We start from the raw sequence: 12,969 nt of genomic DNA, 5'->3' as shown, positions 1-12,969 counted from the left end.
GTTGCCATGGTAGAAAGAGGAATGTGAATATGTTTCAACAGGGGCGTACGCACGGGCTGTACATTTGAAACAGTTTTGCTGATGATGCTAAATGACAACGTTTAAATAAAAAAAAACGAAGTTTTACTATTTTAAAATAATATTTCGTTGGAATACCACTCGAAAGCATCTTTTAAATACTGTACAAGTAACATGCCATAGGAGCAGCTGAACAATTAATTTAAATATTCAGCCATTTTAAAGCTCCCTTTTTGTGTCTTGGGTTTAAATGGCATCCGTTGCTTGTTCCCAATTGCCGATTCAAAGCTACCAAGCACGCAGCAGCTAGGTTCGCGTGTGCCGTTGTAACGCAAGCTTCTTTATCTCCCTCTGTCTCGTGAGCGTAGTGTTTGCGCCCAAAAGAAGTCGCTGTTTTCGTTTGCTCCCACCACATGCACAACCGCAAGAAAAGAGCGTAAAGTGACGCGGCAACAACGCGCGAATGACGCATACGCCGGGGCTGCTTTTGCGCAACCCTCCTGTAAATGCTGCCATCCTAGTACCGAGACCTCTTAAATTCCACTTGCCGAGGTCTTTAAATGCTTTTGTCGTAGGGAGGGGGGGGGGGGGGGGCTGTGCAACTTCTTAGTAGCTCGCGATAACTCTGCTTCCATGTAACGCATGTATGTGTGTGCATGTGTGCGCGCGCGTCTGTCTCCATCCCCATCAGCTGTCAGTTTCGTAGGAGTTTTCACGCAGAAGGCAGCGCGCGCAATGACTCAATGCAGCTGCGTATGAAAGTCGACCGAATGCGGGCACCATACGTTCGAGGGGGGTTGCAGCATTTTTTCCAACCCACATCAGTGCTCCCCCCTCCCTTGATTTGAGTTTTCGGTCACGCTCAATTCACACAACACAAAATGGATTGGGGTGGTGGTGCGCATTGCTGTGTATGACGTCGCATATTGTGGGGGCACATTAAACATCCGCCCCCCCCCCCCCCACCCCCCCCTTGTGCGCAATATCAGTGCCGCCGCTCATTCATCTTTCGGGGAGTTGCTTTGCTCTTTTGTTGTGGGAAACGAATGGGAGTTTCTTCGTCTTTAATCACTCCCCTTTCCGCGAAGGTGAGCGCAAAAATAACGGGAAACACCGATTCGATGGCGAATCGGGGTTGGCCCATGTTCGGTTTTTGCACCTGTCCGATTTTGTACAAATCAGGTAAACTCCGCTCCACCACAGTGCCAGGATCGGAGGCACGTCAGGAGGTCGAAAGCCATTAGCCACCTGGTGGCTCCTATCTACCTGTCTCGTTATTAGAGCCTCCAGCAGCGTTGTGTACCTGCGCATACCTTGTTTTTTTTTTTTGCTGCTCGGTAGCCCCTATACCAGTCGAAGCCTACTCGATACATCTACTTGCGGAGCTTTCGGCGGTTGGTACGCGTGTGTATGCATTGAAAAGTTTCTCTCGCGGCGTGACGATTGTTTTATGTAGTTAATATATCGTTTTTGTGTTAAAATGCCTCAAAGTGTTTTTCATTTCAAATGGACGTTGTGCTTCTTACATTTTATATTAATATTAAACATTTCTATATTTTTCCCGTCTCTTCTCTACACAGTCTTTCCCAGAGTTACGCGACACTCGAGTAACCCAAATTTTTAATTTTGACAGTATATATGTCAGATCAATACAATTTTTAGTGCATAAAAGCACCAAATTTAATCGAATGGACGTCATGTCGAGAAAAAAATCAGTATGTTTTTTTGTAAACGTGCCAGCTAACAAGCACATATTCAATACTTGGTAAGGAATCGAAGTTGTGTGTTGAATAATATCTAGTTAAGTGATTACTGCAGCCAAATATTTGCTAAATATAGTATAACACATACATGCCATAGGCGATAACTGTAACTCTCTAAAACTTATTCCATCAACTTGTCAACACATTGTAAGGCTTCGGCCTATGGGCTCTCTTGTTTGCTACAGCAAGAAACCATTGCCTGCCACAAACACGAGATCAAAAGCCTTCCCTTACTAGGCCTACAGCGGAATCAGCAGCTTCTCGTTCGGAGGCTTCGGTTTTTAGGGTTCTTTTCACATCTTCGATGGCCAGCACCAACCAGTACTACCTGTCACACCCATAAACACGCCTAACCGAACAGAGTCTGGGCAGAGCGCGTTTTATGTACACCACTACCCCAAGAGTGCCAGCGCAACTAGCGTGCGCTACCTACTGCCATGCCTTAGATCCTGGCCCCATAGTGAGCCCAAAACAAAAGGGTTAAACGCCGCCGTTAGGGCAAATTGGAGCATCTTAGCCAATCAGAGCGCACCGTTTCGCTGGCGCTCCCCACTGGGCAGCATGCCTTCTATGTGAAGATGTCCGCTCTGCGGAAGTGTTAAGAGGGAGAACGGACCACCGAAAAGCAACCCTCGCGGTAGGGAGTGAGAAAATCACAGAAAAAGCGGGGTGGAGAAAAATCGAGCTCGTGGAAGACTTTCCCCAACCTCCCCAGCAATCGAGCGGAGGTGCAAAAAAACAATTCCCCTTTTGGGCCGAGCCAAGCAGCACACGATCTTTCGTAACCCGTTCAATGTTTTTTGACATTTGCACCAGGGTCGCAGCATCCTTCAGCGGACGGCCTTACCTTCCCTTACCCATTTTGGCTCCATCGTGTGTGGCACTGTTCTGTCTGCAAAAGCAAAGGGACAAGGGACTCGAAGCAAGGGACAAAACAAACCTTTTTCCATTTTCTACCTGGCTTGCCTCCGGAAGCGTTTCCCTCATGATGCTGTTGGTCGCATCAACACATCAACTCAACTGTAGGCCCGGTTTCCATGGGTTTCTTTCCCACGCTGCGTGCGTACAGGAGCCATACCACGGAGCGCAAATCGTACTTTTGTGTGTGTCGAAATCTTTACCCCTATGCATCAGGGCGCCAGCATAACGATGGAGGACACGCACGTGCCGTGACCACACCTACAAGCTTAAAAACACGTGTACGTCTTGCTAAGGCACAGACGGTGTAGCTCTCATTCTGCCAAACGCTTCCTACAGTCCTCGGGTTGCCAGTCGGTGTTTGTTCTTGTCCAAAATAGGTTACTCCCTCCTTCTTTCCAAACACTTAATGGCGTCCGCTGGTGGTGTGCACACACTGTTGTACTACACTCACCTGCGTGATCTGCGCAAATTTTCACAGCAACAAGGCAACACCGCTCGATCCATCTCGCTGCTGGGCTCTCTTCTTCCTTCTGGTTCTGGTTTGTTGCTGTGTGCGGACGAAATACAGGTTGATCAAGGCGAAATGTTACCACGGTGCCAGCAGCCGGTGGAGGATGTTCTGCGACATCTAAGGGAGAGAACACATTTTTGTGTACCAACCCTCCGCGGCTACACGCTACGTGCCACGTTTCTCCTACCTCACATGGGTTCAACGCGTTTTCCGTCCATTGGATGTTCGCAGCGTTATTCGCCACGAACAGTTTGGGGGAAGAAAATTGGACAAAATGTAGGGGAAAATGGACAAAACCCTTCTCTTTCCAACAGTGCGCGAGCGACCGAGCAACCTCACTGCTAGCAGCGAAAGCGGTGGAAAAGCCGAGAAGGAATGCAGAACGAATCGGCAAGGCAAAATAGATTTGTCAAAATGTATGCTCATACACCCGTCTCATAGCCGTTGTCAACATTCAGGCGCAAATCGTGGTGATTTACATTAAGTAATAACGTGTTGAATCATTAATCTTATGATATTCCCAAAAAAATGGTGTTCAATAGGAAATTGCCCTTGGAGTGTTGGACTCAATATGTTTCGTCGAGCAGGGTTCAATACAAAAATGTCAAGGTCAGCTATCATTTGGAATATTTGGTTGGCCGCATCCATATCAATAAATGAAGTCAAAAGTTCTAAAGACAGTAACAGCATTAAAGCATTAATTCTATTCATTTGTAGTCGACCTTTCCTAAGTATCCTGAAATTCTCTTTACAAAAAAAGTTCTTATATTATTTTGCCGTGATATTCGTCCACTCACCGGAAAGGCGTTCCCCATTCGAAAGTTGCTAATCGAGCCATCGTAGCCAAACGCGTTCGAGCGCGTTGCGTATGTCCGACAAATCAAATCAATACTCACCCTAGGGATGTAATTTATACCGGGGTGGAAATATTGTACTACAAGCTCCGCCTAAACTATGTTTGACTGAACACCTGCTTGCCATCGTGAACTTTTGTTTAAAGGTAAAAGCAGTAAATAACCTTTTCGAGGAATTATGTTCTATTATTCGTGACAGTTCTTTTAATAAAACCAGGTACCCTTTGGATTTTCGAGCTATTCTCATTCAAAATAGAGCTTCTACGTAGCAACAGCTTTTAACTTTTGAACAGTTCTGTATACCTGTTCCATGATTTAAGCCTCCCGGTGCCACTTTATGACGGCTTATTTTATGTTATTCTGAGTTTAAAAGGTCCTGCTTCCCTGCTTGCCAGTCTGAAATACCGGGCGTTACCGTTTCAGATTTCAAATCGGCCACGGCACGACGCTCAATTTGCAGCCTATTTTGTAGACCCACCCTCTCGGCAAATGTTCAGCGAACCACACACACTAGCACAGCAGGAAGTGCTGCTACTACCGCCAGTATCCTGCACCGGCCTACTACCTCCAACGCACGGCACCCTCTCGAGATGGAAACACGGTGCAGTAGACACGCAAAACGAAGCGAGGAACCATTTTTCAAACGCAGACACACAGAGAATTTCGTTACACTCCCACAGAATTTCGCCAACCCGGCCCCGTAATTTTGGCGCTTTGATTGGTGTTGTGTGTGCAAAAAGGCAGACGATAGACAATGATACGCATTTTTTCTACCCCATCGAGACAGCCCATCATCGCTATCCCCATTGCGATTTTTCGAAAATGGAAGTTGGAAAGGCAGTTGTGATGGGGAAGAGGGGGAGGGGGATAGAAGATTGTTGCATATGGTGAAGCATTGTTCTTCCCTTTCTAATTAAAAGTATCAATCCCAATTACGGACGTGCCTAACACACCAGCAGCAGCAGGCTCGAGCGCAACAAACAGAGGGTAAGCGCGATGGATTTCGGTGTTGCGCTCGTACACACAGGCAGGGGTTGTTAGTGGGAAGAGTCAACCGCAGAAGAACACGCATCGAATCGCAAGACGGTGTTGGCGCACCACGCCCCGGGAACGCTCGGCGGGTTTGCCCGAAGTTGTCTATCTTTAGTTGACCACGCCGCCCGGGCCAGGAGCGCAGCATCCGGAGAAGGTGCACCGCCCTCCTAGGGGTTGCCCGGTAAGCGATAGAAACCCTTAAAGGTGTATGGAGATGTAAAATAAGAAAAAATAGTTACAAAATTATCTTTGCGGTATAGTACATTTCCTTTGGTTATAAAGTTATAAGAAATAATAATCACATGATGGTAATACAGTCCGAACTCATTGGTTGAACTTCGATTCCCTGCCAACTATTGAATATGTGCTTTTTAGTTAGCACGTTTTTCCATACAAAAAAAATCTGAAATTTGCCATGAGATTTTTGTGAAATTTTCAAAAACCGGTTTTCGCATACAAACGCATGCTTTTTAATTGAACTGTCAGCCAACTATTGAGCGTTGAACTGTTGAATTATGACTGTAATCACATTTCTTCACGCGAAAAACGAGCCATGCCATAGGCTTATTGTTATACTAATTTGAATTCAGCTACTCCATATCCATTTTATACGATACGATTTTATTATTTTTAAGTGCAATCTAAAACCTTCTATTGATTCTGGACAATGTTCTACCCATCCAAGGGTTAACAATGTCCGTTTGCAAGAGACGCGCACAGCAGCTTGTGTAACTTTCAAGTGGAAGGCGGTACAGTTGACTGCATCTCTTTCGCTCGCGTACCTTTTCCCGCTTCTATCTATCTCACCACTCGGATCTTTTTTTTTCTCTCTCCTCCTACCCCATGGAGCGATGGAATAGTAGGCTGGCTGGCTGCAATCATCATCATCATTATCATTTATGTTTCCTCGCACAGTTGCGGTGATTGCAGCCCTTGTGTGCTCTCTTCTGTGTGCGTGCGCGTTTGGGGTGGGTTTTTGTCTTCCTTATTCGTCCACTGCCATTCGTTATACACCACACCTTCGAATCGAGCGAGGTGTTGTAAAACTTTACGACTGTGTGAAACGTAAAATCAAAAGTGTGTGGCCAGCGTAATAAAAATGAACCGACTATGTGGTGCGGTTATACAAATTAATGGGGTTTGAGTCTGCAATCGTGTCATAAAACCACTTTGTTTATTACAGTTTTATGATTTACGTTTTAAAAATATTAAATCAAAAGGCACTTAAATGACACATAGAGTGGAAGATAGTGAGCCGGACTGAATCAGTAGGATGGAAAAATGTACCAGTGTCAACTATTCAGTGACAATTATCATCCCTTATTTGATAAACTTTCGACACTTAGACAAAGCTCAACCCTCAACTTCAGCTCAGCACACAGGGCGTACCCGTTTCGGGCGCGTGTGCCCGCCTGATTACCGCCCGAATCCAACTGGCAGCTCGTAAAGCCAATTCGAAGCGGCCGAGCGATAACAGACAGCCGGACGACGACGACAACGCACAATCGTAACCACAAGGGTTGTGACTTTTTTTCGTGCCTCTCTTTGGATCCTCCCCTACCTATCCCCTGTATTGTGTATTTTGCCTTTTACGCAAACGACAAATCCGGACTACGGGGTACGGAGACAACTCGCCGGATGACGTAGCGAATGGTGACCACCTTTCTTGCGTGGCAATGGGATTGCTTTGCGGAGAAAAATTGCCACGAACCGGGGTTAATTTTTTCCACCCCCTTTGGGCTCGGCCCGTCCGGCGATACGCGTGCGGCAGTAGTCTACCATCAGACATGTCTGTTTTGTGGCCACGGCCCCCTTAATATGTGGGCGTGTATCGAACGGCGACCGAATTGAGGCAGTCCCACTTTGCTTTGAAGAGTAACAGGCGAACAGGGTCTCGTGGCGGCAACCCGAGCGTAGCCCGAACAGCACAACAGATACCCGCGCCACTTTTCATTCGTCTGTGCTTGCTATGATTTGGAAGGTTGATACGGAGGGGTGGTTTTTATGAACACTAATCTACCTAGAATGGTGGGGCATGCTTTACAATGGTAGTTAAGTTGTGTTGTACTATTTACAATTTACAATTGTATTACTTTAAATCCATTGAAGTGCAAAATCAAAATGCAAAAACTGGCCAAAATAAGCTGATTGGCAGAGTAGCGAACTTAGCCAACGTGTTATTCGAATTGAATGATCATTAAATATTGTTTGTAAAACGATGTAAAAGTAATCAAAAACGGCAATTATATCAAGTATCAAACAGATATTACAAACAATTCGTTAACTTTTCCATGCCATTTCATTTGACCCTAAAATGAATTATTCCATTTCAATCTCGTCATGTCGTGTCATGTGGTCCATGTAGCTGTTTGTTTAACGGTCCTACAATTAATACAAAGAACCCTTAGCAGGAGGTATAACACAAGAAATTCAAACAGACACCACATTTTCCATACCAATCCGACCGGCGACCAACCAGATGTGTTTTGTTTCCTCCTCCTCTCCTTTTAAGCCACCAATCCCTCGTTTCTCGCTACATAGTATCGTTCCCCTCTGCCTGCGTCACCGAAACATAGAAAAGAAACCCGAAAAGCATTGCACTCTTCTGACTGCGCATGATCCGTACCGCGCAATGATATTTCTATTCAACATTTTGGCGCGAAACGGATGGAAAACTCACGACGATTTTTCACATGTGTCTTCGTGTCCTGTGTGTGCTATGTGTAAAGGCAACCCACCCGTCAGCATGGGCGCCGCGGCATAAAGGAATCGATGGAAAATTCTCTCTTGAAACAAACAGCGCCTCCGCGCAAAAGACACGGGAACAGGAACCGATATCCCGCGCCAGCACAGCCCGGGTCCAGGAAAATCTTTTCCTTTCGTTCGATCACACATGCTCGTACGCCTTCGCCATCGGGAGAAAAATAGCAAGTTTTCCATCAGTCAATAGCTTTCCGTTAAATGCTACCAACCGAGCAGGAATGTCAGGAGCGCGATCTGATTTCCACCCTATATACGCTCAAAAAGGATCAACAAGTGGTTCTTCCCGACACACTGGGAGGGGTTGGTTATTTTAAGAGTATATCGAGCGAACTCTAGGCGAGTGCCGGAGTGGCAGGGATTAGCCGGGTGACAGTGTGAGTCACTATGTGGTACGATACCATCACCCTCCTAATGCGCATGAGCACGAAATTGACACCGCGTACGAACGCACGATAGGCAGAGGGGTACCGTTGGGCCTTCAACATTCGTTACAAGTCCCTTTTTCACCCTAGCAGTATAACACCCCAAGGACATGCGCGGTATCGTGGAAGCATCTGTTTTTACCCAAACCAACACGAACCGCTTGCCACACTCGCAGGACATATTGTAGCTGTTCAGTCTCTCTCACGCACCACACCGTCTCTAGCATAATGGGAAACAGCATAAAGGATACGTTACCTACAAGAGTGAAAGGGAAACCATCTAGCAAGCCAGCCCAGCACACATTATTTAAAATAAGAACTTTTTTTACGATTATTACATGTGATACTATAAACTGAACTGTGTTTTATTGGTTTTTAACGGCTTTCCAGTGTACATTCAAAGTCTCTTTCGAGCGTATACTTCGAGGAAGTTTTATTACATCGACCATTTGAGGGTTTAAACCCCGTCCTAATGGTCCCAGTTGTTTACTGTATTTCCTTCGTTGACCGAAGCAGCCGTCACATTAAATTCTAGTTTGGTGATTTTATATTGCTTCAATTCGTGGAAAAAGGCTGCCGCTGTACTATCGGAGATAGGGAATTTAAATTTCAACACTCGATCCTGACTGGAACCGTCTGTGTGGCCTTCACCGTGGCACACCGATTGTAGTGCGGTCTACTAGGCTAGCATGGCTCGATGAAAGGTGCGCGATATCGAAGAGAAATCGAGAAAAACAGCACGCCACAAAACACACAAGCACACAATCATCCCTTCCATTCTATTGTCGTCCATTCTCCACCACCAGAGAGTCACCCCCGAGGGTATCGTCTGACCAGCCAAGGAGCTGGTAGGCCGATACGAAGAAGGTGGCACAAGTTGCGCGTTCTGCTGTGACGATGACCAAAATGTATCTTCGTTTTGCCTGCCTCACAACGTATTCTTCTCCGCCTCCTTGTTCCGCTCTTGCTGGCATCACCGACTCACGTGGGACATACGACCAGAGAGTGGGCAGTTCGGTTTCCACGAGACAAAACTCCGCTTCTTTGGTTATTTTTACTGAAGACGCAATGGCGGCGGAATGGTGGTGATGTGTTCCAGCCTCGTCTTAAGTGTCGAGGGACAGGAAAACAGATCGATACTCACAAACCGTTGACTGCGCAAAACCCGACTTCCCGTAGCCGAGCCGACGTCTGTTGCAGGAGGGTAAATATCTTGGAAAAGACATTTTCCACAGTGCTTCGTATTATGCTTGCCAGAAGTATGTAAAGTATCGATGGAGTAGGATGCGCTTTACGTTCTTTAATGCCCCAATGTAACATATTAAAAAGCTTTACATCTGCTTTAAACCAAAACCTAGTCATCAATCTCGCCTGCAACGTCTTGAACCATTTTCCCGTCATTATCAATTAATGGAAATTGCATCGCGTTAAATCCATGAATGAAAGGAAAAGTAAACATAAACCCGCATTTACTACAATAAACAGACTAAATCACGTTTTCATAGCAATCAAAAAGAAAAGGAAGGAAAGCGAATCGATCACATAAACGGGTAGCAGATATTAAACAGACGATGTACAACATGAAGCAATAAAAAGCGAAATGGGTCAAACCATGAAACAGCAATGGTAAAGAGCGAGGCAAAGGAAAGCTTAAAAACCATTACTTTCCATCCCCTATCACAATATGTTCTTCGGTTTCGCTATTTCACTCGCATACACACACCCATTTGCTCCCATCTCTATCTCTATTGTCGTAAGTCGGCGTAGTCCGTGTGGTGATGGTTTTGGAAAAGTAACCGGTGTGTGCTGCTGGTTTCCTGTTAGAAATACACCATGCGTCATTTTGACTGACGTAACGCTTGGCAGCCATCAATCTTCGTAGGGGACACGCTCATCACACACACACTCATCGTTCGCCAAAAAAAATCAACGTTCTCTTCAAAACTTCTGCAAGCGATAATCGCCCTGTGCCCCATCAACATAGCGCGCGCGACCGTGGGATGGTCGCCTATTAAAACGCCCTCCTCCCGGGGCACAGCTGACTGACTGGCAGCCATGTGCCCCTTCGTGGGGTGAGTGTGTTTGTGCGCGCTAACGATGATGACTGTCGCCGTCTGGCAATGGCGGCGGGATAATTGAGCATCATTAATCGTGCACCGTTTTCTTCGGACCCTGTTATCGCATCATCGTAAATCGATCGTTCTTTTCTGCGCGCTATGTGGCGCACAGTCGAACAAATCTGCAAGCGGGAAAGAGAACGCAACGGCACAAGCGCCCATTACACGTTTGGTGCTGACACGCTGCTGCGATGTATGCGCCCCTGGTACGAGAGTCACATGAGCGTCTCCATGTGACGGCGGCACTGCGTGACGCAACCGCATGACGACGACGGCGGCCCTGTATTGTGTGTTGCCTTGCAGCAGCAGCTGTCCCCGTGGTTGTGGCCGCTGCTTTAGCACGACCAGCTGTCATCGGTACACCCCGGTTGCAGCGTGCGCCTGGTACCGGATCGCAATGTATGCTGCTTGTTGCTTTATGGCCGAGAAAAAAGGCACTACCTGCAGTTCCCAAATAAAATTCGCTTTTTTACTCACTCTGCGGTACACGGTACAGGGTTAATTTTAATACAATGCATACGACGCGAAATAAGCCATTCCATTTCTTGGTCGCATTCCTTTTCGTTGCATTCTTTACGTTCAATTATTGGCTGGCTGCCGGGGATAGTTCCACGGTTGAATATCGCCCGAAGCGAACAAGATGAATATCACGTTGCTTATGTTGAGGACAGCAAAAGCTATCCAAAATACTGTGCGCCACTCTTCTAACGTTTGCTGTTGGACAGAAGGAGGAGATTGATAAAATTATATACTGTGCAGTGACATTTTTTGAAGATATTGATGGAGTGAATGTAGTAAATGCAGCTAATCTCCAAAGACAGAAAGACGGAACTAATCAATGTTACAAGTAAAAAATTGACCAAAATCATAAAACTCTTTCACGAGAGCATAGCAATTTTCCAAACTTACAATCTCGTATGCGGATTGCATACTACACAAGGCGTAAAACTAAACTGCTGAAGAACAGAATAAAAGCTTCCAAAGGTTCACTACACGAAGCATTACAAGCTACACATTCTGAACATTTCCCCGTACACTTACATTTGGAGTTAATAGGCCAGCCAAATAAGGAGTAACAATGCCTGTAAATAAATGATTATCAGTTAAATAATATCACATTTCAACTCTAGCCGCGCTCTCTCTCTCTCTCACCCGTAATGGCACCAATTCCATTAACCATGCCCATCAGCACACCGGCAAAGTTTGGACTAAGATCGTTCGTGTTAACCTTTACGCCGGGATAGAATCCCCCGAGAAAGGTAACGCACAGTGCAAAGTACGTTACTACCATGACCTTATCCTGACCCGTGTAAGACGCAGCCATCATGAAGCAGGCGGGCAGTATCGACCCGATTGTCGTCCACAGCTTGCGTGCGCTCGTGCGCGACATACAATCCTTCCGGATCTGTACGTCGCACAACCAGCCGCCAAAAATCGAAAACAGCCACATACTGAAAAAGGGCGTGTAGGTGACGAGCCCATTATCGCTCACCGAGACGTGCAGGATGCTTTTCATGTACTTTGGCAGATCGGTAATGATCAGATAGGTGCCCCAATCATGCCCGATCTGACCCGCTATCAGCCCCCACAGCGGACAAGACCTAAGAATGCTGTTCCAAGGAATTGGGTACGAGTGTACGCTCTTGCGGCTTTCGGCCAGCTGTTCCACCAGTTCGGCACGCTCCTGTTCGCTAATGTACGGATGCGTTTCGGGACTTTCGAAGCCAATGAACAGCCAAAACACGTACCAGATGATGGCGAGTGCACCCCAGATGTAGAACGTTGTACGCCAGGTGTTGTGCGCTTCGATAAAGTACCCGGTACCGATGCCACCAACCAGCGCTCCAATCTGACAGCCGCTAAACACGAACGAACCGTAGAAGCCACGTTGGGAAGCCGGTATCCAGTGGGCAATGAGGGCACTCAGCACCGGGAAAGTCGCACCTTCCCCTATGCCCTCTACGACACGCACCATAATCAGTAACCACTTTCCACCAACATCAATCGCAAGCGGTGTCAGAATCGTGAGCACAGCCGTAATCAGAACACTCAGTCCGAGAAGATGTTTCGAGTAACGGTCCGCTATGAAGGCGGTCACAAAATGGGACAAGGTGTAGCCCCAGTAGAACGCCGACAAGATGATACCCTGCTCGTGTTCGTCCCAATCGAAAAAATCTTTGTCCGCTATGGAAACACCTGACATCGTGTCGTTACGGTCGCCGGTCATCACTGTAATGGCGAGATGAAGACAAATGCGCATAGTGTACTGGTTGAGGATGGCGAAAAATGTCATCATCACTAGGATGTGCTTCTTTGGGCAGCAGCAAACTACGGGAAAAGAGAAGGAAAATTGTCACCCAAACGAACCAAACGAAAAAAGAACAATACATCTAATTACTTACGCTCTGCCATACAGGCGTTCAAACACTTCAACATGGTTGTGCCTTAATCCGTGACTGTGGATTCGATTGTAACTACAAAACGAAAGTTGTAATGCCTACTGCCATTAGATAACGCTGAGATCGTGTAACACCATTCCTTAGAGGAATGGATACTATGATCATG

The 12,969-nt window shown here is 46.5% G+C and overlaps 1 protein-coding gene and 1 long non-coding RNA gene across 2 annotated transcripts; one reads left to right on the top strand and one right to left on the bottom strand.

Moving 5' to 3' along the window:
• Positions 1-5,476: 5,476 nt before the first annotated feature.
• On the top strand, positions 5,477-10,048 carry LOC125907541 (uncharacterized). The gene is made up of 2 exons (XR_007452759.1): positions 5,477-8,991; positions 9,094-10,048. It is a non-coding gene; the product is annotated as an uncharacterized LOC125907541 (long non-coding RNA).
• Positions 10,049-10,851: 803 nt separating this feature from the next.
• LOC120960020 (sialin-like) lies at positions 10,852-12,937 on the bottom strand. The gene is made up of 4 exons (XM_040383884.2): positions 12,807-12,937; positions 11,557-12,732; positions 11,446-11,486; positions 10,852-11,118 (listed from the first exon to the last, which is right to left on the bottom strand). The coding sequence occupies exons 1-4, from the start codon at positions 12,838-12,840 to the stop codon at positions 10,984-10,986; spliced, it is 1,386 nt and encodes a 461-aa protein (XP_040239818.1). The 5' UTR covers positions 12,841-12,937; the 3' UTR covers positions 10,852-10,983.
• Between the last annotated feature and the right edge of the window lie 32 nt (positions 12,938-12,969).

This window comes from Anopheles coluzzii, chromosome 3, assembly GCF_943734685.1.
Source record: "Anopheles coluzzii chromosome 3, AcolN3, whole genome shotgun sequence".
NCBI lineage: Eukaryota > Metazoa > Arthropoda > Insecta > Diptera > Culicidae > Anopheles > Anopheles coluzzii.
Note: the sequence above shows the minus strand (reverse complement) of the source record. Positions and strands in the feature narration are given on the sequence as shown.